The sequence below is a fragment of the Brienomyrus brachyistius genome, unplaced genomic scaffold (genome assembly GCF_023856365.1).
Source record: "Brienomyrus brachyistius isolate T26 unplaced genomic scaffold, BBRACH_0.4 scaffold64, whole genome shotgun sequence".
Taxonomy (NCBI): domain Eukaryota; kingdom Metazoa; phylum Chordata; class Actinopteri; order Osteoglossiformes; family Mormyridae; genus Brienomyrus; species Brienomyrus brachyistius.
Window position 1 is genome coordinate 581,266 of NW_026042339.1, and position 22,395 is coordinate 603,660.

At 45.9% G+C, this 22,395-nt stretch overlaps 1 protein-coding gene across 10 annotated transcripts in view; it reads right to left on the reverse strand.

The window, feature by feature from the left end:
* The window catches only part of arhgap28 (Rho GTPase activating protein 28), a 29,970-nt gene extending 8,357 nt beyond the window's left edge, over positions 1-21,613 (reverse strand). Inside the window, exons 1-5 of one of the 10 annotated variants that reach the window (XM_049002062.1) lie at positions 15,318-15,431; positions 14,956-15,018; positions 13,343-13,455; positions 1,643-1,818; positions 1,252-1,472 (exon numbers count right to left, since the gene is read on the reverse strand). In XM_049002062.1, the coding sequence (XP_048858019.1) occupies positions 1,252-1,472; positions 1,643-1,818; positions 13,343-13,377 (432 nt within the window). In that variant the 5' untranslated portion in view covers positions 13,378-13,455; positions 14,956-15,018; positions 15,318-15,431. Of the gene's footprint in view, positions 1-1,251; positions 1,517-1,642; positions 1,819-5,525; positions 6,018-13,342; positions 13,456-13,842; positions 14,216-14,955; positions 15,297-15,317; positions 15,432-21,514 lie in introns of those variants that run through there. The other 9 variants (XM_049002061.1, XM_049002069.1, XM_049002068.1 and 6 more) reach the window with 9 other exon arrangements.
* Between the last annotated feature and the right edge of the window lie 782 nt (positions 21,614-22,395).

Here is a 22,395-nt window from a genome sequence, read left to right on the forward strand (position 1 = left end):
ACCAACAGTCACCAAAACTCCAACTGAGACAGATTGGAACTGTACGCACATTAAACACGGCGGTGTAAATGTAGCACGAAACCCAGCAGGAAGGGAGTCTTCACCTCCCTTCAAAGTCTAACGTGAACCTGTCGCAATTATTCCTTTCTTCCGACAGATTGAAGTGCGCGAGGCTATTAAATGCAAAGCAATTTGCGATAAAAACCGTGTGTGATTTGCCTTTCAAACTATTTGTTGCGTGCCCATCTGAGGGATGGCCGTATACGGTTTCCTTTTATCAGGTTTTTTCAATCGAGAGCCTTTGTCGCCGACGTTACGGCTTCGGCATTGCTCCGCTTTGTGAGACGGTCGACGAAGAAGTGGCCGCGGAAGTCTCCTGATGCCCGCCGCTTGGAAGAAAGCCTGACATGACTCATGGCCTCGGCACCTTCGGCAAACCGAGCTGAGAGGCCAGCCTCCGCGGACTGAACCGCATCCCGCCCCCACCATAAACGTAAGCAGTCCTGCCACGGGACCGCAGCGTTTCACAACTCACTTCCAGCCAGGCTTGGCAGCAGCCAAAACAACATGCTGATTTACTCTCCCTGACCCCCCTGCCACCTCTCGGTTCCTCTCCAGTATCTGAACACCGCACATCACATGCAAATGCCTTTGCCTGCTACCTGGGACTTCCTAGTTGCTGACTGCGAAGCCAGCAGGTGTGTCTCGCGAAGCCGCTGTGCTGGGGACGTCCGAGAGGAGACCGGACGGTCAGTCCCTGGAATAAGGATGAGCCTAGAGAGGCTGTGTGAAAGTATCCCTGAAAGATCTCCGTTCCCAGGAAGGAATGGACAGACACCCCACCACCTTCACCCTCAATGTTTCACTCTGGTGTAGACCTGTGTTCTCTTTGTTGTCACTGATGGGTTGACTGTTAAGGTGACTCTCAGACCTAGAGGGATAGTCTGTAACAGGACCATTGAAGCACTGCTTCACACTTCAAAGGGAATAGGTCTGGTCCATTCCTTAAGGCCTTACTTCTATTGCTATGTTTTTGTACCAGTTCCAGAGGTCCCTAGGTACCCCACTCCAAATAATAATATAATTTCATATTTTATCTTTTATTCTGGCTGAACTGGACAATAATGGCATATCTGACAGAAAATGTTGGCACGTTCTGGATCAAAAGAATCGTCAAGAGGATGGAAAGAGTGGGGAGGATATTGGGACATGGGGAGGGTTGCTTATGCTGGACTCATGGGCCTGACTCACCGCAGGGTCCGATCCCGGGAAGATGTCCCTCACGTGACGCGCCGATTGCCTGTTGTGTCTCCGCAGGGTCTGAGTGTAGCTGTTCAGCCGCTTCTGTACCAGGGCTGCCTGGGAGCGCGTGAGTGTGGAGAGCAGGACCTCGGCAGGCGTGTCCCCCGAGGCCCCCGACACCAAGGCGGATAGCCCCGCCTCCTGTAGCCATGCCTCCTCAAGCTCCGCCTCTGGGAACATCCGCAGACACAGAGAACGTCAGCAAACCAGACATCTGTGGACAGAACCCAAAACCCAAAACTCTGTGTAATAACTCACATAACCCTTAGCTGAGATCCCACAACCCCACGTAACAACAATGCGGAGAGTACCGGCATCGCACCCCCTGGGGCTGGCATACCATCCATGCTGTGCTCTTCCAGCAGAAGTTCCTGGCAGACGGGCCCACTTTCCGTGATGTTCCTCACCTCGCTCCAGTAGTCTTCCATGGAGTCCTGGGAAATGGCGAACCCGTCACGGGGAAGGCACAGGGCCTCCTGGGATATCATCCTGCCCGGCCACTGCTGGCTCCCCTCCCTAGCAGAGGCAGAGGCAGAAGCTCAATCCCCATGTTCTCAGTGACCGACCATCATTCTCACGGTGACAAGGTGCCTGATTCGCTTTGGCCAACGGTGGGGTGCCGATAAGGTACCTAGACAATTAACGAGAGCGGCCCTTTGATGCGTGCGTCGTTGAAAGAAAACTCCACAAATGAGCCGCATGCCATGGCAAATGGGACACGTTTGTCCCACGATGAAGTGAAGGATTGTGGGAAAGCGTGAGCATGACCGCTCAAAGACGCACATTCAGGGCCTGCAGGGCCCTGTGATCTGGGACACACGGGTGCCTTGCACAAGGGGCGCCACATCCGCTCCACTTTCTGAATTTAGGACGCATTCTTTCGGGGTCCCTTTTGTGGGCCGTGCAGGTAAAAATACCGCAGAGTGCCAAACGACCCGGCTGGGGGTCACTTCCTTGTCCCTGATTTTTTGCCTGGCACTTTATCATTCATGGTAAGCTTTGGGATTAACTGGAGAGTGATCGGTGATGCCAGAAGACGGCAACCGAGGTCCGTCTGCTGAGGGCCTTTGGCTATTTTTAACCCATCACACACACAGCTGTTTAGCAGAAGGCCGTGGCAGGGAAACCACACGCTCGGGGCCCCCGCTTTAAGGAGGTGGTCTGCTTCCCATTAGAGAGCCGTAATTACAAAATGCTGTGACATCATCAGGTCCCTCGCTGCTGATAAGAATCTATGAGTGGCGTGAAAACATTCACTCCTGTATTAGGGAAAGGGACAACGGTGGGCGGAGCAGAGTCTGTGCAGTGTACTGACTGCAGTCAAATTAAAATTAAGTTAATCTCACCCTTATCTGGGCCCTGCCAGACACGAAAATGCCTTTTGGCTTTCACGTTGCTGAACGCAGAACTGAGAACCTTCCGGGTTCTTTGGGTACTCTTTGCGGATTCATCTCCATGTGCTCCGTGACCAAAGATCAGCACGGTCTCTCTGCGGCTGCAGTAAAAAGGCTGACGTGTGGCTTTCCTGCAGGTGGGCATTCAGGTGAGACAAGCATCAAAGATTTACAGAGCCCCTAGCTCTTCCCAGCCAAATGGAGAATGAAAGACTGTGCGTCCAAAGGTTCTTTATCTACCGGCCCATCTTCGTGGAAGTGGAGGAGAGCTGAGTGATGGAGAGGTTATTGAATAAAGCGATTCATCACGGGAGTGACGATGGAGGCAGGGTGCTCTGCCTCAGAAGTAATGGACCCATAATCCCCTCCGGAGCTGCTTCTCTTTCCTTCCGGTGATCAATAGAGAACCAGCTGAGAAGCTCCACATTAACCGGCCACACTGGACACAAAACAAAGGGGGGGGCGGTGACCAAACTGCTGGACGACGAGCGGACTATCACACTCATTATATCATGAAATCCTGCCAGAGTTCCTGTCAAGAACAAGGGGGGCCTGATGCGACAGTGGAGCATATCAACGGAGGCCCACGGCCAAGAGCTGAACACACAGATGATCACTGAAATACCACGACGCACATCAAATCCCTCGGAAGTCGGACATTCCTCACAGCTGTCGAGGATTTAACATGGCGCCCCCTTTGACAGCTCTGCTGAAATGATGAGTACTTCATGCTTGTTATACAGTACGATTCTTTATCGCATCGTTAAGCAGTGTGATTCATGCTGGCCTCGTTTCATGACATGGTTTCCGGCAAGGTAGAGAACAGGTGAAAGAAAATATAGCTTTGCCACAAGGTGGTCCTTCCAATAAGCTGTAACTGGGGGTGTCACCACCACAGGCCAGTTATCCTGGGATCTGGACCCCTCCCCAGCGCCCGTAAAACCTCCAGAACAAATGCACTCTGCCGAGGCTGGCCTGCATTTCAGACCATGCGGAAATCTGTGCATCTTTGACAACCTTAAAGCCCCACGACTGTGGATTCTGTTGTCAATTACGATGCTTCACAGTGCCAAGATATTAACATAAATGACATGCTAAGATTATTATCTAATGCGGAGGAATCAAGTCTCGGCTCTGGAGGACTGGTTTTTACTCGAACTCAGCTGTTATTTGTACAGAAAGTCAATGTGTACTTTCAAACCAGCGAAATCTGGAAAATCTTTTTATATTTTATCTCACTGGCATTTGATCCTGGAGCGCTACATCTACCTGGTCTTTGCAGGTAGGGTAGACTACAGTGGGTTTCTGTGTCACAAGAATGCACTGGGTGCTCTTATAATGCACATCACTCATTCACTTATTCAGTCACAAACAAGCAAACAAACAAGCAAACAAACAAGTAAACAAGCAAGCAAACAAACAAGCAAACACATCCCTACTCTCAGTAGCGCAAAGCGCAGGGAGGACAACCTTTTAGATATCAGCAAGCTTAAAAAAAATACACCACTTCATTCTAATGGATTCATTACTCGAGTTTAAAAGCCATTGACCTCTACGCAAAGGCAGGCTAGTAATTTACACGAATGTTATTGTGATTATGGCCCATTGCTGAGAAAATAACTAACAGCTGCAGTTCCAGCAGATAGACTATGAACACTAACAATGCTGCAATAGTATTTCTTTTATCACGGTGGAAGTGAGATAAAAACTTCCATGGCGGTTGAGGCCTCAGGTTAACTTCTGAACTGACATTCCAGCACAGGGGAACATCTCCCGAGATATGAGCTGAAGATTCCTTGGTGGAGAGCACATATCTGAGCATACAACTAAAGCCGTCCCGCTTTGTCACCCAGCACTCACAGACAATTGACGGTCATCACAAATTCCAGATGCCACTTGAGATTCCAACAGAAATGAATCACACGCTTAAAAAAATAAATCACTCGATTCAGGGCGAGAAGTGATTCAGACCGTCGAGGGAGACGGGCACCGCTTAAGCCACGGGCAGAAGATAATCGACGGAAGAAAATCTATGGTGGACGTCGTCAAGTGGGAATCACCGTTCCGTCTCTGAAAACTTCATGAGGGGAACATGGTATTTTTCGAGCAAGTGGGAATCAAGTGGGAATCACCCTTCCGTCTCTGAAAACTTCATGAGGGGAACATGGTATTTTTCAAGCACCCCGCCCCCCCCATCTGCTGGCATTGAGGTGTCAGGCCAAACATGAAAAGAGGACTGTGAGATATCTCTGAAGAAGAAGAGTCAAGCTCCTGTTTGGTTCAGAGACAGGCAGGAAAGTAGAGGTTCACACGCTGACAGCTGGGGAGTCGGGAGACGGGGGGGGGGGGGGGGGCAGAGGGGTTTAAATCATACTGCTGATTATAATCTCATTGTCCGACCATTTTCATTAAACAAAAAGCTTTACGGGGTCAGTATAGCAATCGAATACCCAGCAGCCGAACAACTTAAGCTTTGAGGTCAGCCTGCCAGAACAGATTTTTCTAAAATCCCTCAAACATTTCATAAAACCCCACGTTTCACACAATGTACAGGACAGTCGCGGCGCTTCGGAAGTTCACCTTCTCAAAAAGCTGTAAATCTGTATATGATTGTATGCATAAAAGCAACCAAAAATACTGCATGTCAGCAAGAAACACAGCCCAAAAAGTCGTCTAAATAAATCACAAGAGCAACTGTATGATGTAGGAAAGCAGGGAGAAATCTAGAGTGCGGAAGAGCCATATACCCAATTTATATGAGGATTGACTGACGGTATTTTCCGACCTCGGAAAAACAGCGCAGTGCCGAGACGAGCGGTGTGTAATTACCTCTCGGGGGCGAGGCGGGCAGAGAGCCGGACGCTCCTGTTCCTGAACGGCGGGGCCAGCACGGTGCAAGCGTGCGCGAGGCCGTGTGCGTATCTCAGGATTTCCTCTGCTGGCGTCGGAACCTCAGTGAAACTGGCTTCTTCCTCCTCCCACTGATCCCCCGCAAGACTCCACCCAGAGCATAAGTTTCCATCTCTTAGCCTCCCCTCTATCCCTCCTACTTTTCACCTACTTTGTTCCTCTTTCGCCAGCCCGCTGCCCCGTCCTCCTCTCCCGCTGCCATTTACCGCTTTCTATCACACATTATGCTTTCGTCAGGAAACTGAGAGCTCTGCCTGACCGGGGTCCCAGTATCGCACCGGCTCATTTAACCCTTAAGGCTCTTGCTTCGTAAAAAAAAAAGTGGATCTTGTTTGATTAATTGTATAAATGTTCATTAATGGAAAGGGAGTAAGAGGACAAGAGGATAACTGACCTGTGATGTAGCAGGGGAGTTAACTGCAACCCCCCCCCCACCCTGCCCCCCAATGATTTGACAAGTTTTACCTACAGCTCGGGGGGTTAGGGTTATGGTTAAGGTTGGGGGGGGGAGGGTAGCATGAAATAGATTTCCCTCAGGGTGTCAAGTATTTCAGAACCACTACTACTCCCATCAACAGTGTCAAATGAAATAAAAAAAACTTTTCTGAAGATATATATTAGACATATATTCAGCTAATTTTCTTTTGTATTAACATGCATATGCATCTGTTCGGTAGTAAATTAATTACTGGTCTCATCTAACATTTGCACAAATCACTGACTTGGTGTACCCCATATTCAAATTATGCTATTCATTTTCTTTTAAACGTTTGCAAATAATCTGGGAGAATCAATGTCGCATTCTATTCTGCATCGGGCTCGTCTTTGAGCCACACCAGATATTTCAGTTGTGAAAAAAAAACGTAACAGGCCGATATTAACCAGGTGCCTCTCTCAGGAAACCGAAATCCTTAAAAAAAAATACCCCGACCTCTCAGACTCCCACTCCAAGGTATGGCCCCAAGGACAGTATGTAGGTCAATGCTGATCAGGAGTAAATTCAAAACATGTGGCACCAATGAGGCTCGTAACTTTAGAAACCAGGGGGCCTCCACGGATGACCTCATTGCTCTGTATGTAAACAGCATGCACAAATTCCACAGTCCAACAAAGGAAAACACGACAAATCCCATTTTTCATAAAAGGCGCTTACCTACACATTTTTGAAAGCTCCAAAGCAAAGTCAGACACTAACTATCCTTTCTAAGCAAAAGCCCCCTCACCTCACACCAAGAAAACCTCTGCAAATCCATTCATCTTTCCGACTCCAATCCATTAGCAGGTCGTAGGGTCTTTGAAGTTGAATTTCAATATGTGGGATTTGAGGATTAATTCCAAATTTAATCAACGAGAACTTACATGTAAATAAATAATTTGAATAAAATATTTGTTCTTTCTTGAAATTTCCTGAGGGAGTTCCAGTCACCAGGAGGACAGCTCCACCTGAACGAAAGATGTGGCCTGAGACGGAGATGTGGAGATGATTCTGTCAGTCATGTCATCTCTCCAGTAGCTCCCTTAATCACTGTGTCCTGGAAGCAGCGTCAGCACAAAGCACTCGTTTAAAAATGTGCAAAGGCTGGAACATAAACCACGTGGACGTGTGGAGGTCCACGCACTCTCGGACAGCCTGAGATTGGAGCATTGGACCATCTTCAAAAACAGATCAATGAGACAGACCCAAATGGACCTTGCAGTCTCACAAATCATTTCTATGTACAGTAAAATTACGAACACCCTCCCGTTGATTCAACGTGGAGCATCCCTGGACCTTTGAGAGAAACGTAACTAATAAGTCTGGCATGAGCGTCGCCCCCCCCTCACATTTCATAATTATTCATTTGGATTCCCCCACATTTAACATAAAATATTAGGTTTATGCCAGTGTGCCCCCCCCGCAGCCCCCCTATTCAAAATGCTTCTGACGCCCCTCAAGGCTGGTATAATAAGAAATATTCTAAGCGGTTCGCTTTTAAGTAGCTCTGATACATCTCAAGAACTCAACAGAAAATTCCTGTTTTCAGGTCAGTGTCATTGTAACAATCATAACAACAGACTTTGCTAATTAAGCCAGCAGCAGATTCAAGTCAAGGGCTCTACGATTCTATTAAAACATGCAGAGACTAAATTTGCATCTCCCAGAGTGACACGATGCTTAAAAACGAGTACCAAGGTGTCCTTCAGGGTTGTGGGGAAATTCAGTCAATCAATGTCCTTCTCGCAAAGCATGCTGGGTAATTTCAAAAGAACCGGCGGTGAATTATGATGCGGTTGAGTGACACCTTTCCGCACACCGAGAGGAAAATGCTGCGTTGTTGTGTGCGTGTTTTCAGAAGAAGTAAACATTGCCTCTGGAAACCCTAATGACGGAAATGCGGAGAAACCGCCCGCGACTGGACGGTGTTAGACTGAGGAGCTTCACTCAGAAATGCAACACTTTCCCGCTCCTCCGTTAAAGCCAATAATCTTTAGCATGCATCCATATACAGCTACGCCACAACACTAAGAACTATTCAACAAAGACAAAAAGTTCCAAAGGGGGTCATAGCGAGAACACTGAAGGACATTTTAAAAAGGACACCCACTTGTAATAGTTATTTTTTAGGGCATGGCTAAAAATGGCTGAAATTGAAGAAGCACCACTTTGGACATTCTTATGTAGAATTATAAGTTTAAAATAGGAACAGAATCTGAGGCGAGTTTGAGTTTGAGGTATCCCGCCCCCCCCCTCCCACAATCCTCTCCGGCTGATCCAACTCGGTGGAGGATATGTTCTGGCCTCCTTCCGGATCACCTCAGACTTTCAGAAGAGCTGAGGAGGAACTCCGACCTTCCTGCCGACGTGAATGTAGGGCTGAACTTCCCTGGAGAGGCGTGAGAGCAGAATGCATCAATGACATCCACTCGAACTTCTTAAGAGGCTTTACCTGCATTTTCTACACCCAGCTACACAATACTTTGGGTCATATATGCAAGGGCAGGTTTCTCAATCATCGTTTTAATTTATATAGGAAAAGCAGGGAATAAATTAAACAAATTCCCCCTGGATGCACAGATCCAAAGGTGCATAAATATATTCCAAACAACATTATTGTTAGAATTACTCAATCGCAATCTAGGTCATTCAAGGGACGACTGAATTTCCTTTGTATCATTGAATATGGGGACCAAAAATCACTTTGCTACAGATCCCAGATAAACTGGGTCCCAAGCCTGAGCCTCGCATCCAGGCCTCGTCCATCTTTGTACCGTTATAAAGTTATGGGCCAAAACCAGCAACCATATTGAAAGGCACCAAATTCTTTTCCTTTTCCTCCACAGAAATATCCGCATTCACTTTAAAAGCGGCACACTGGCCACCAAGATCGCAGATATTGCGCATTTCACAGAACGTGTGGTCAAACAGGGGAAATTTTCTCACGAAAAACAGAGATATGTTCATGTGGTAAGAGGAAGTTCCCCATGAATTTCTGAGTTTCCAACCAAGGAGGATCACACACGTCACAAAGGGAGGCAATGAAGTGTCACCCTTTAGGTACATTTCAGCCAGACTCCGTATATCAAAACTTAACAATAACAGGTGTGAACTTTAAAATCAAATAATTAATACACAAATTTATATCAAAAACTAAAATGAAGCCGTTAACTGTTCAGTTATTTCAAATATCTAGTTAAAAGTGACACACATCTATCCTTATAAAAAAAAAAACTGTGTACTTAAGTTACGCTCTGATATGCTGGTAGCAGAGGTGGAAATTTGTGAAGCAAAATCATGGTCTGGATTTATACTTTCTGGACCTGAAATTTCCACCTCTGCCAGGTAGTTAAGAAGTCTCCTGGTAATGATTACGATTCAGTCCTTTCTGTTTGTGTTAAACCTCATCTGGTTCAATAAGCATCTGATTGTATCCGATTATACAAAGGGCTGCATTTTCACGAAAACTGCTCCAAACGTCTCTGTAATACAAATCCGTACCAGTAAAATTCATGAATAGGTTGAATATGCTGTCATCAGCATTTAAACCTGTGCAGGGTATGCATACGGTATACGGCTGAGGTTACAATTCATCTGCCCCTTGCTGTTCTTCTGCTGTACTGTTGCACATAAGGAGCTTCTCAGCAACTGGTTGCAACTGCGAGGAAACAATATCGATTTGCTGCTAAATTCTTAAAGAGCCGTGTGATGAGCCATGCTTCAAAATGGACTCATTCTCAGAGCCCCAGACAGACAAGGAAGCATACTGCCTACACCTTAATGGGTCTGAATAACAAATAAGAACTTAATCGTGCATTGGGCAGGTGTCCATCAAATCATGACTCACATCACCATTTGGATGTTAGTGGTTCCCAGAATGTGGCCATTTGCATTTTTGTTCCGGTTAAGTGCTACTCACAGAATACATAAACCATAATGAGCGATGCAAATGCCTATTATTCTTTTTTGACACGAGACTCTGCGATGTTTTTATTTTTCCAAGAAGGGGCTTTTGGCACCTTCTTTGGTCCGGACTCTCAGAGAATCATCAGGACCAACCGCCAAGCACTGTCCTCTGCATCGTACTTGTCACTCTTATTTAGGGTTTCTAGTGACTTCACTGTGTTTCTCAGAGACACCCACAATCCAGGACCACACCCACAATCCAGGACCACACCCACAATCCAGGACCACACCCACAATCCAGGACCACACCCACCATCCTGGTTCATAGTAAGTGCACTGTTACGGTCGTTCCATTTCGCTTTGTGTCACTGCAGTACATTCATACAAGTATTACATTCTCTGCATTTCAGGCACACAATCAAGACGTTAATACCAGAGGTGAAATGTGATATCAGGGATTGTTTACAAGCTGGCAGCCTGTGGTTTTGAGTCTGGACTTAGCTATGTCTGGGCTTGGTCTTTGTCAAGTTTCCCCATCACTGCTCTGGTTTCCTCTCACATTCCACTGATGAATCAGGTGAGTCGCTGACTCTTAACTTGTGTAATTACATGTAAGATGCCTATGATAAGCTGGACTCCGTCCAGGGTGCACAATGCCCATCTAGAGGCTACGGATCAGTGCCGTGCTATTTTGATAAGCAGTCATTCGGCTAAAGCGAGCAGCAATTCATCATTCTCTTCATCACTTCATGTACCCACCATTACCCGTCTATAAATCCAGTGCCACACAAACCAGTTTAACGAGAAAACAAATATGTGCGTCTGTTCTGTCTGTAATCAGAGGAACAATGAAGAGTGTGATTTTTAGGTAGACGCAGTGTGTGGCTCAGTGGGTTATGATACTGTGGTTGTGGTCAGTAGGTTGTTGGATCAAATCCCCGGGTCAGCAGAATGATTTAACTGTTGGGCCCTTGAGCAAGACCCTTAACTCAGTTGTATGTTGCTATAGATATAAGCGTTTGCTAAATAAATAAACCATAAGACGGTGCCAAGCTGAGATCTAAGCAGCTTCGCTTAGGCGGCTGGTCACGCCATTTTCACACAGCCGGCTCACACCGCTGTCACTCGAGCAACACAAAACAGCGGCCAAATTTGCCAGCGCCACTGCTGTCTGCCCAAACCCCCTGTGGTGATCTAGTCAAACTGGAGCCCTGTAGGAAAAAAAACAACAAATTCATTTACAATTAAAAATGAACCTGGAATGTGGAGCTCTCGAAGCCCGTAAGTGCTTATCCTTTGCTGAATATAACTAAAAGGGAGACCCCAAACATGTTCTGAACTACGGTGCCACTGCATCAAACCCACACCATCCGCCGTCACGCTGCCATTCTGGGGCGAGATACGGCTGGCACCGACAGCAGCCTCTGCGGTCCGTAAACCCAGCGACCAATGGCTCTGCAATCTGAAATCCAGAGAGACCGAAATCCAGCTTCCCAATAGAAACAACAGGCATGGCAATTCACAAAGTGCCATAGTAAATCTGGATAATCTAACAAGACATAACAGGAGTTTAGCTCAGGGCCGGTCAACCCTATATGTAAGACAGGCGGCCGCCACCTTGTGCCCTTAACTCATGACCTCTGCAGTGCCGGGACAGCTTCATGAGGTGGGGCTCCAGTGGTGATGCTCATGTGGGACACCACGTGTGCTAAAACCGGCCCTGGTTCCCCAGCCTGAATTTTAATCTTAGGGTGCAAATCTTGCACCATAATCTGAGCAACACACATCCTGTGTCTGTACCCCTAATCAAGCCATCCCATCTAAAAGAGTGCCCCAATAATCTTTATCTGAAAGACATGTTCAAAAGTATTTACGCCTCAATAGGAATCTTGTCCCACAAATTGTCAACAGAGCACACTTTGCATCAGAGTGTCCAGCAATAACAAACCATTCTTTAATGTATGCTGCATCTCTAAGATTAAAGACTAGATGCAACTTTAAATAACCAACTCCTAATACGACCTTTCTACCGGAAGAATCTGAAAGAGAAGCTGTGCTTCACCGCTGCCGTAACAGTGAGCCGAAGTTCACAGTGTGACACACTGCGCTCCGACATCTCGCATTCAGGGGGAAACTCCTAAGTGCCATTAACAATTGTCTAGCTTCGAAACCAAACGGGATTCCTCTTGCAGAGTTTGTGTCAAATTTATGATAAGGATTTGTGCTCGGCAAGGCTCCGGGCACTCCTTCCCGTCCTCACCTTGCAGTCACGTGCGGCGAGAGCCTGCCCTCCACACCCTAGACAAAAGACCAATCTATAAACGGAAATAAACAAGAAACGGGGCCAGCGGCGCTTCTGCCATCCAACCATGAAGCCAGACGCCAACTGCAGAAAAATAAACAGAAGACGAAAGCGGAGTTTCCTCGCTATATGCACAAATCCGCTTGTGGGTCATTGCTGCTCTTCACTCTGTCACCAAATGCAGCCTCAGATCCATTATTGATTTCCTAAGCGTCACTATGACGATAATTGGTCGGCGTGGATAAAGTTACCTTGAGCAGAGCCTACAAGTGGAGCTGTGGAGCCCATGAGAAATTGACCTAAATAGCAGCAGGATTCACTTAGAAAAATCACCCAGCGCATGTCCCTGCAGACAGCCGCATTGTTGTGAAATATTGCGACGTTACAAACATTCTGATCTTTTGCTATCATTTAAGGCTGCCAATTGGAATAACGGCTATCGAGGCAAATAAGACAGTCCTGTTCCAACACTAACATCTCCTAGAGTTTGAGACATCTGAAAGCACAGATAAGTTTCGCGGGGAGACAGTGATATCCTTTCACTCTTCACAAAGGAGTCTACAGCGTGAGACACATCCCCTTTTGTGTGGGACGAGGGCCGCTGAATGGAATATTGTCCTGTGATAAATATGGCTGAATCACTGATGTACGGAAATCTATGAATCAGAAACATAATATTTGATTAAATGTGAAAATGGTGAAAGAATGTCAGCCGAGTAAGATCAAAAGCAAAACCAAGATATCTTAGAGACTCGTACAGCTTTGTGTTATATTTTGTAATCCCATATTGAATAAGTCACACTTCTCTTTCACAACAGTCACTCAATGTGACACTCAAGCAGTTAATAAGCAAGCAAACAGGATTAATTAAATACACTTTAAATACACCAAACTGAATATTTGCATTTTTCATAAATCATAAAATGATTCTTCCGAAATTCACTCAAAGGCATTCACTCACTGTTTACTATTAAAATGTATGTCATTTTTTTGTAGTAGTGTTGCTAAAAACGAGGCCACGCCCTCACAAGAAATGAACCAGGATTTACTAACTTGCCATTCAGGCATGAATACAGAGATGACTTCATCAGTCGTCGTCATGGAGACACATAGTGTGACATCACTTTACTCATGGAGTGCATGCAGCTGATGGTCTGTGATTCCACCTGTGAGTTACAGGAGAGCGCATCAAAGGGATATCTGTGCTTCAAAGGGCGATGTCAGAGCATTCATCACCTTCCTAAAGTCTACATTTCTGGGATACAGGAACAGGCATGTGCTTGCTTGCCCGCGCACTATTAGTCACAAAACAACAATAATAAAAAAAAAACAAATAAATGCAAATTGTTGCGAGAACTGATGAGTGAGTTTAATTAAATTTCAGGGGCTAAACATATACTGTATTCAGCCGAACAATACAGTGATGGATTTCAGACAGAAATACAAAATACGGCCTGAAAGTATCACTGGTAAATAAACGTAAAGTCTCTCTTTAAATAATCACACCCCATACTACCTGTATATTCACAGCCCTTAAAACCACCAGCACTTACATCTTTGCCTTCTTTCTCTTTGGATTTTGATTAACTCCAGCAGCAAAACGAGTCAAAGATTTTCATAAGTGGCCTTATAGATAGATATACAGCACATGCAAGCATATATATGAATTTTTTTTTCTTTATAAACTCAGTAATAATGACTGTTTTACCAGCAAGTGCGAAGTCATAATCAGCAAGCTAATAAATATTCAGTCACCCTCTGTATTCTACAAGCGGCTAGTGATGTAGCTTGTAATCATCGTGCTTTTTAATAAATAAGGCAGAGTACAGACAAGACCCCCCGGGGGTGATCTGGCACCACGCCAGGCTGGCGGAGACCAAAGCTGCAGGTTTTTTCTATTGGTTATAGTCATTATTATTATTATCTAAAAAAAATAAATAAAAGAAGACACCCCGTGGCTTTTACACTTACCAGAATAGCACAAAAGGAGTTTAAAACAACAAGCGCGCACACCCCAACACCTGTCACTGTCTGTTGGGGTTCAGCTGCAGGCTTTTCTGTTTTCATTGTTGTTATTATTGTTGTTTTTCATCTGAGAAATGGTATTAAGACTCTCTGCACTCTTACGAACACAAAACTACCGCTAATGTCATCACTCCGCGCAAATACATCGAGCCATGTTATCCGGTTTAAATAAGAAATGCAAAGGGTCGCAGCCATCTCATCTTTATAGTGAGAAAAATACAAACAAGCTACTTAGATGGAGCCCTCAAGCAAAGTTTGCGTGGTTCCTTGCTAAACCTTTGCTTAACTTTATTATGCTATGTCCTGTGTGATGACTTATGTCCGAAATGGTTTATATGTCTATATTTCTCTTCTACACCGCACTGTATGTCAGTTCACATTCTAACTACTTGTTATGTGTGAATGCACCGTTTGGGCTGCTGCCAAAAATGCATTGTACTCTGTACAGTGACAATAAAGGAATCTAATGTAATTTACAAAAGAAATGCACGAATTACATTTCATTATAATACTTAATATGAATTTAAATCAAAGTGGGATGTGTTCGGAACGAAAGTGTTAGGACGCCCGCAGGTCAAAGGTACATCACGTATACCTGCCATGAAATGTCAGAATAGCTGTTATTTGCGCACACGTCTTACCTGGTTAAGCAACTGCGTCCGGGAGACAGCGGTGTCCCCGTAGTCCGATCGCCCAGTGATTTCCTGCACGGGGAGTACGAGTGGAAAGCGGTCAGAACCACGTTGCCCGAGCCTGTCATTTCCATCCTTAAACCTGGATGAACTTCAACTGCTGATTCCGGACAGCAATAGTTCATTCACTCTTACGAAATAAGCATAGAACCTAAAAAATGAAGTAAATACCAGTAACGTTTCAGACTACCATTAGGGGCTCCGAGAGCAATTTAGCAGCGCGCCGCCGCAAAAGCCAGCGGAGCCGCGGCAGTTGCGGCTCTGTCGGAGTTTCTCCGTATTTGCACGAACTTCACACCGCCCACATTTACCCTGCAAATCTTAAACGCCTGGGAGTCGCGGATCCATGGTTGGTGGCCGTTTACAGCAATTAAAAAAATGCTTTAGGAATCCCTTTATACGAAAACTGGGAAATGAGGGCAAACGCCTTGGCTCGCATTTGAATTCAGCACACAGTGCAGGGACACGGACAATGGGTTGGCACTGAGCATAAACAGCGAGTTCATTATGGCACAGAGTGACCCGCCAAAGCCCACGTCTATTGTTTCGGCAAGGTGGTCCCGTGAGATCAAATAACGGGGAAATCTTCCTAAGAGAGGAGAGCCGCTGAGTAATGCACTTTTTTTGTATCAATATATCACCACAACGCTAATCCACTGGGACATTTCTAACAGCGAGTGCATTTTCATCACGGCCGAACCAGTCCGGCTCCATAATGCTTTTTTGTTGCTGTATAGTGAAGATGGATTTATTGTACAGCGCATATTTTGTACATATTAACATCAGGCAGTGTTTCCTTAAATATCGTTTAGATACTTGCCAGACCGACGAATAGTAAAATATCTATTAGCAAGGACGTGGACGAGAGTTTGATACGGGGGGGAGGCAGTTTAATAATTTAAGTGTAATGATCTTTTTTTGTTTTTTTTTTGGGGGGGGGGGTGTATGAATCCACATAAAATACTGGGTGTACCTATGCCCTTGTCTGTGAGTAATTAGTCAGTAACACAAAAGCTTCCATTGCCTACCAAAACATCTGCCGCTTCCCCGATCTTTTATATAGATCTTTTTATCTACATATTATGTATGTAACTCGTGTTTATACACTAGCTTGTTTTTGTTATTGTGCTTGTAATTATTTGGAATATCTGAGCATATCCATCTTCCCATCCCCACATTTCCCCATCAAGCGATGAATGACGCTGCTCAGTCCTCACTTTTACTGGCATCTGTTCTCTTCCTTTATTTTCTTTGATTTCCTCTTGTTTCTGTCGTTTCTCCCCCTAACTCTCATTCATTAAGATCTCAAAGAGGCTCTATCACGGCCTGGAATTGATTATGAAAACATGAGCCCTTCTGAGCTTGGCGTGTTGGGCGGTGCCCCGCGCTCTGATTGGCTGCGAAACCCGAACCGCCTGATGGTAGGGGGCGTGACACAAGCAGCTGTCTGCTGTCAATGACCCCTCCCCCCCAGCTGCAGTGCACAGACCCCCATGTGTCCCGTAACCCCCCCCGGTGTGTCCTGGAACAGGCCGCTGTCTGCGCCCCTTAAACACCCTTTCTGGGCGCCATGTCCCCATGCGAGTGTCCATGGAAAGAATCAGCCTGAAATAACAGTGTGCGAAGAGCCAGCTGAACCCCTTACCGGGGATAATGAGCCCTTCTGAAAGCAGTAAAACGGTGACTGACTGTGCCGTGAAAAACGACACAAGCCAGTGGGGCTTTGTGTTTCCTAGGGTCAGATCTCATCCCTGGGTGGGCGAGGCTGTTGGACCATCACATCTCTAATGCTTCCTCGGCCCCACCGTCCGCGAACAAACATCATCACAGTATCCAGTGCCGCCTGGATCCAAGCCCGACCCATGCTGGGTGTTGGGGCAGGGGGTAACTCTGGTTCTCAAATTTAGATGAATTTAGCATTTCTTGAATTTCCCATAATGCAATTTAGATGCAGAGATGAAGAACAGGCTCCTTCGGATAACTCATGGCCCTAAGGCCTGAACTAGCATTAAAGGAATCACGCAAATGTAGCATTCAGACTGAGACTATGTCTGAAGCCGCGCTATTAAACTGTCAAATCAGAAGAGAGACTGCATGGTGCTCCCCCCCCCCCTGCTCTCTCATACCACTGACCACATCTGTGATTCAGGTTTTGGGCTGACAAGCGAATGATCACGTGGCACTTTGGCTGGATGACCCGTCTGGTTTTAATTGCGGGGCACCAGCACACATCATTCTGCTGTCGGGGGGGTTTGTAGGGTTCTGACCTCGTAGTTAACAGTTGGCATCCATGCAGTTAACAGTTGGCATCCATGCAGTTAACAGTTGGCATCCATGCAGTTAACAGTTGGCATCCATGCAGTTGACAGTTGGCATCCATGCAGTTGACAGTTGGCATCCATGCTGTTAACAGTTGGTATCCATGCTGTTAACAGTTGGCATCCATGCAGTTAACAGTTGGCATCCATGCAGTTAACAGTTAGTATCCATGCTGTTGACAGTTGGCATCCATGCAGTTGACAGTTGGTATCCATGCTGTTAACAGTTGGTATCCATGCAGTTAACAGTTGGCATCCATGCTGTTAACAGTTGGCATCCATGCAGTTAACAGTTGTTATCCATGCAGTTAACAGTTGGTATCCATGCTGTTAACAGTTGGTATCCATGCAGTTAACAGTTGGCATCCATGCAGTTAACAGTTGGCATCCATGCAGTTAACAGTTGGTATCCATGCTGTTTCCACGAGGGCTCTCATTTCTCTTTTTTTTTTTTTTATTGTTGTTGTACATTTTTAGTTTCACTTTGAATGATGGAGTGTACGTTCTATTTGCAGCAGGGGCAGGTTTATCGTTTCCGGGGCGTCACTTACTTTGGGGCCCTTTGTCCCCCGACCGTAATATAATTACATTTATTTCATTCATCCTTTATTTTACCAGGAATGTTCCACTGAGATACAGTATCTCTTCTTCCAGAAATCCTGGCCAAGATGGCAGCAAATAAGAAAAAAGACAAACGTTTCATATACATACAGAGATGATTAATATGAACAGAGATAAAAACACATACAAATGCTCAAACTATACATAAAATAAAATTAATTTATACAAAACAATGACACTGTTCTTTAAGCTCAGAGTTTAAGAGGTTTTAAAACACAATCTGAGAAGGCAAGGAGTCTAAATTAAATATATTTTGTTAATGTGTTCCACTCATGTTGTGCATGACAACAAAAGGCGGATTTCCTCAGTAATGACTGTTTGTGGCCAACAGGGGGCACCCTGAGCCTTGGAGGCTGTATGCAAACATGTGGTTTGAGTGGTGGTAAACACTACCACTGATTTACTGGGAGGTCAGAGACCTGAAAATTATTAAGTAACAGAAACTGTTGGTTTGCTGGAAAAAATAACATGTTAAAAATAACATCATTATTGGTTGCTGTGTGTCAGCTGATCACAGACATGCAGTCTTATGGGAAATATTTTCTTGAAAAAGTCACCAATATGACTCATTTCTCTGATACAAAATGCACAAGTATGAAGTACGGCGAGAAAGATATTCTGTAGTGCTGCGTGACTTGGGAGAGTGGAAGATGTGTAGGTTGGGTTTCTTCTTGTGTATCGTGTTCTTGAAAGAAAAGTAGAGATATCACAAACTTCTACAAAATGAAGAAAATAATAAATTATGTGAAACTACCACACATATCAGACAACCTGAGAGGGAGATGCAATGGACTATAGGTTGGCTGTTTCGGGGACAGAAACATCAGATTTGAGGAAAACCCAGGGTTTCTAGCAAAGGGCATAACTCACATATCTATAGGTGAGGAAGAGTATTTTTACTGCTCAGGGTTCTGCATTGAGAAAAGCATATATTTTCTGGCAGCAAACACCTGGTAATCAAATGTACGCATATGAAGATGTAAGTGCTCTGCGCAGACCATAAAGAATCCAGTCGTTATACTAAATATGTTTTTGTTTAAAGGTTTGCCTTTAGAGTAAACCTTGTCAAGTTAGTTTGTTCTGACTGGAGAAACAGCTTACATATGTGTATGTTAAGCTGCCAGACTAACACTGACTGGCACTCAAACGCAACATCTTGCAGCTTTTTCTGAGAATAACATACAAACTCATAAACGGGCCCATTTTAAGCCAGTGAGTTACAAGGCTGCACAGATCCTTACAGCAAACTCGACCGTTAACCATTTATTACACTTCTATTCGGTTTTAATAATACTTTAATTTGAAGACTCATGTTCAGTCTGTGCTGGGATTTGCAGGGTTGCAGCCCACGACAGTTAATATGGTGCAAACTGAGATCGAAACGTTCTCAGACTGTGCTCTTTGATATTTTTATTCACCATATTTGGGAATTAATTAAGCACGTTTTGCACAAGATACAGAAAATAACTGCATGCATTATACATTCCTCCCGATGCCCGGTAACTAATTCCTGAAATTGCATTTTGGGCACCGGAAGTTTTTTATCCGCATCTTTCTGCTGTGTGTGCTGCCCCCCCCCCCCCCCCCCCCCCCGGAAAGTGGGAGGGATACCTCTGATTCTTCTCCTGCTTCTCATTTTTCTTTCCAGCCAGGAGGATGTACAGAATGCATAGTGTCTCCTATGACAGGGATCCTCTTTAATGTCTGGGGATGTTTGGTTCTTTAGCGCCCAGATGAAGAGGGACGGATATGTGCTAGAGAGCCGAGGGTTTAATTGTGCCATGATCTCAGCAGGTGGTGGACAGCTCAGCTGGTTGGGACACTGTGCCTGTGATCGGAAGGTTAAAATCCCTTGGTCAGCTAAGTGATTCCTTTGTTGGGCCCCTGAGTGAGGCCATAATTCCCAGCTGCTCCTGCATCTACCTGCCTCCGTTTCCTCCATTCGGCTTTGCTTTGGATAAAAGTCTCTACTAAATTAATATACTGTAATACGCACTTTGTTCTTTCATTCTTCCTGGAAAACCACCAGGACAAATAAAGCTCCAAGCTTCTCAGCTAACTTCTTCTGCCCAGCCTTGACATCCACCACCAAGCGTCAAGAGAATTCCAGTAATGCCAGTGGCCAAAGGAATGTCATGGGGGGGGGGGGGGGGGGGGTTACATCACTTTCAGTTACCTTTAGTATAGCTGGAAACAGACCCTCACAAGGTTAATCTTGAGCAACTTCAAGGAATCCAGTTAGTGATTTAGGGCTAGAGATATATATATAAGTTGGACATTTTTGTGTTCTTTGTATGTAGCAACTGCGTGGTTGACCAAGCCTTACACGCCTCACAAGCTTATACACGTGGCCCCACCCAGTGTCAGTGGAAGGTGTCATCGTCGGTGGTAGAAGGTGGGAATTCAGCACTGAGAATTGATACATCGCAGATCTGCCAAATCTCACACAAGTGGCACATTGTCTGACGGTGACAGACTAGATTTCAGTGAACACCCAAGCCCGACAGCCGACTGTACCCAGCGCGCTTGAACTGCGAGTCTGCCTGCAGTTTCCACAGGGCGACTCGTCACTACGCATGTCTGTGCCTGCCTACCGCATAAAAACATGCGCTAAAAAAAAAAAACAAATAAGGCGGCAACATGATGCACTGGGGCTGTTTGATGCCCGGGCATGCTGCATGGAGCCGGTGATTACTGATACAGATGGGATGGGGGTTGTGCAGGGGGGGTCGATTCCTGTTCTGTTAAATATAGAGCCTGTCTCCTAAGACCCTGCTCTGCTGCTGGCCTTATTGTATTACACAAAGTGGGTGGTGGGGGGGGGGGGGGGGGGTGCTTGGGCTGTTAACACTGACCTAGAAGATCGAGCACAGGGTGAAAAATGTATAATGCAATACTTCATATGAAAAAAACCTATAAAACTCTATAAATGAAATGATCAAATTATCCATAATATTGCACAGGATCCCAGAGACAAGTGCTCTACTGTATAATGCAGAAGGATCTTCAAATCCACGTGGATGAATCAACGATGGCCAGGTATTATCCTTAAAATACATCTGCTCTGTTTTGGATGCATTACACGGACGAATGTGTCAGCCAGGGTGTGCGTGGGATGGCTGCAGACAGCCGATGTTGGGCGTGTGACACACCCTCTGCCGCTCGCGTTAAGGGGTTCCACCCTGGGCAAGTCAGACCTCGTTCATCAGATATGTCAGACGAGGTCAAGGGTCACAGACCCTCTGGGAACTAAAACGGAAGACTGTAGGAACTGGTGCTGTACCACCATGATGCTTATATTACAATAACTGAACACATGTATTAAATACTCATCCATCCATCCATCCGTTTACCAGGATTGCTTTTCCAGCACAGGAAGCACAAGACCACCCCACACAGGATGCCACTCCATCACGGGGCACAGCAATTACAACAAACGACAGCCAATGAGCACGCAGGAAATGGAAAATGTGTGAAGATTGTTTCTTTGTGTCCTTTTAGCACATTGTCCGCTTGGGTATCACACTGCGCTGAGAGACTTGTCCTAAACACATGCTGGACACGCTCACCTGCGATCGCCGAGTGGATCCGCGGGGAACGTCCCAGCCTGACACCCGATCGCCACCCTGTTCTTTCGTCCTGCAAGCTGTTTTCCCAGCGTGTGTCTGTCTCTGGGGTGGCAGCAGCTGTGAAACTGGGCCAGTGGCTGGAGGTGGGTGGAGAGAGGGTAGGGCGGCGTCACCACTGCTCCCCCCCCCGCCTCTCCCGCCCCCTGCACTCTCCCATTATTGGAAAGCTCCGGATTTCAAGGTTCCACCTGCGCCAGGCTTTCAGCTAAGTGGGGCAGCGGAAGCAGCTACCATTAACATCATTAACTTGGTAAAATCGGACAAAAACCTTTGACTTCCTTCTCCGGGTAGTCCTCCATTTTCACGATGAATTGACCTAACGGCATTGAATAAGACAAAGAGAGTTAAATTAAATCAGACTACACTGAAATTCATTTTTTATGCAGCATCATGCGCCAATGAAGGGCACTAAAGGGGGTGCATCACGCCACCAGCCAGCAAGGCCTGAATAAACGCACTCAGAGCACCTCTGCAGTGATCTTATATTCGCATCTTTTGTTAGCCCCACCCCCCCAGTTCCTCTGAAGCAGTTGACCGTTGACCCCTCTCTCCTCAACGTGTCGTCTAACCTTTATCACTCGACGCCCTGAGCATCGAAATGCCTTCGCTATCAGCCAACGTCCTGGAATTCCCTCCCCGCGTTTCAGACGAGGAACCATCGCCACACCACTCCTCGCTTGATGGCTCTTTGACGCGTGTCGCTGTTTGGCCTCAGCTGAGTAGAAGGATCCACCAAAGAGCTGGAAAACGGCCTCAGCGTTCAGGCCAGTGACAGTGCACAGGGTCCAGTGGTGTTTGTGAGAAAATCATGTCTCTCTATT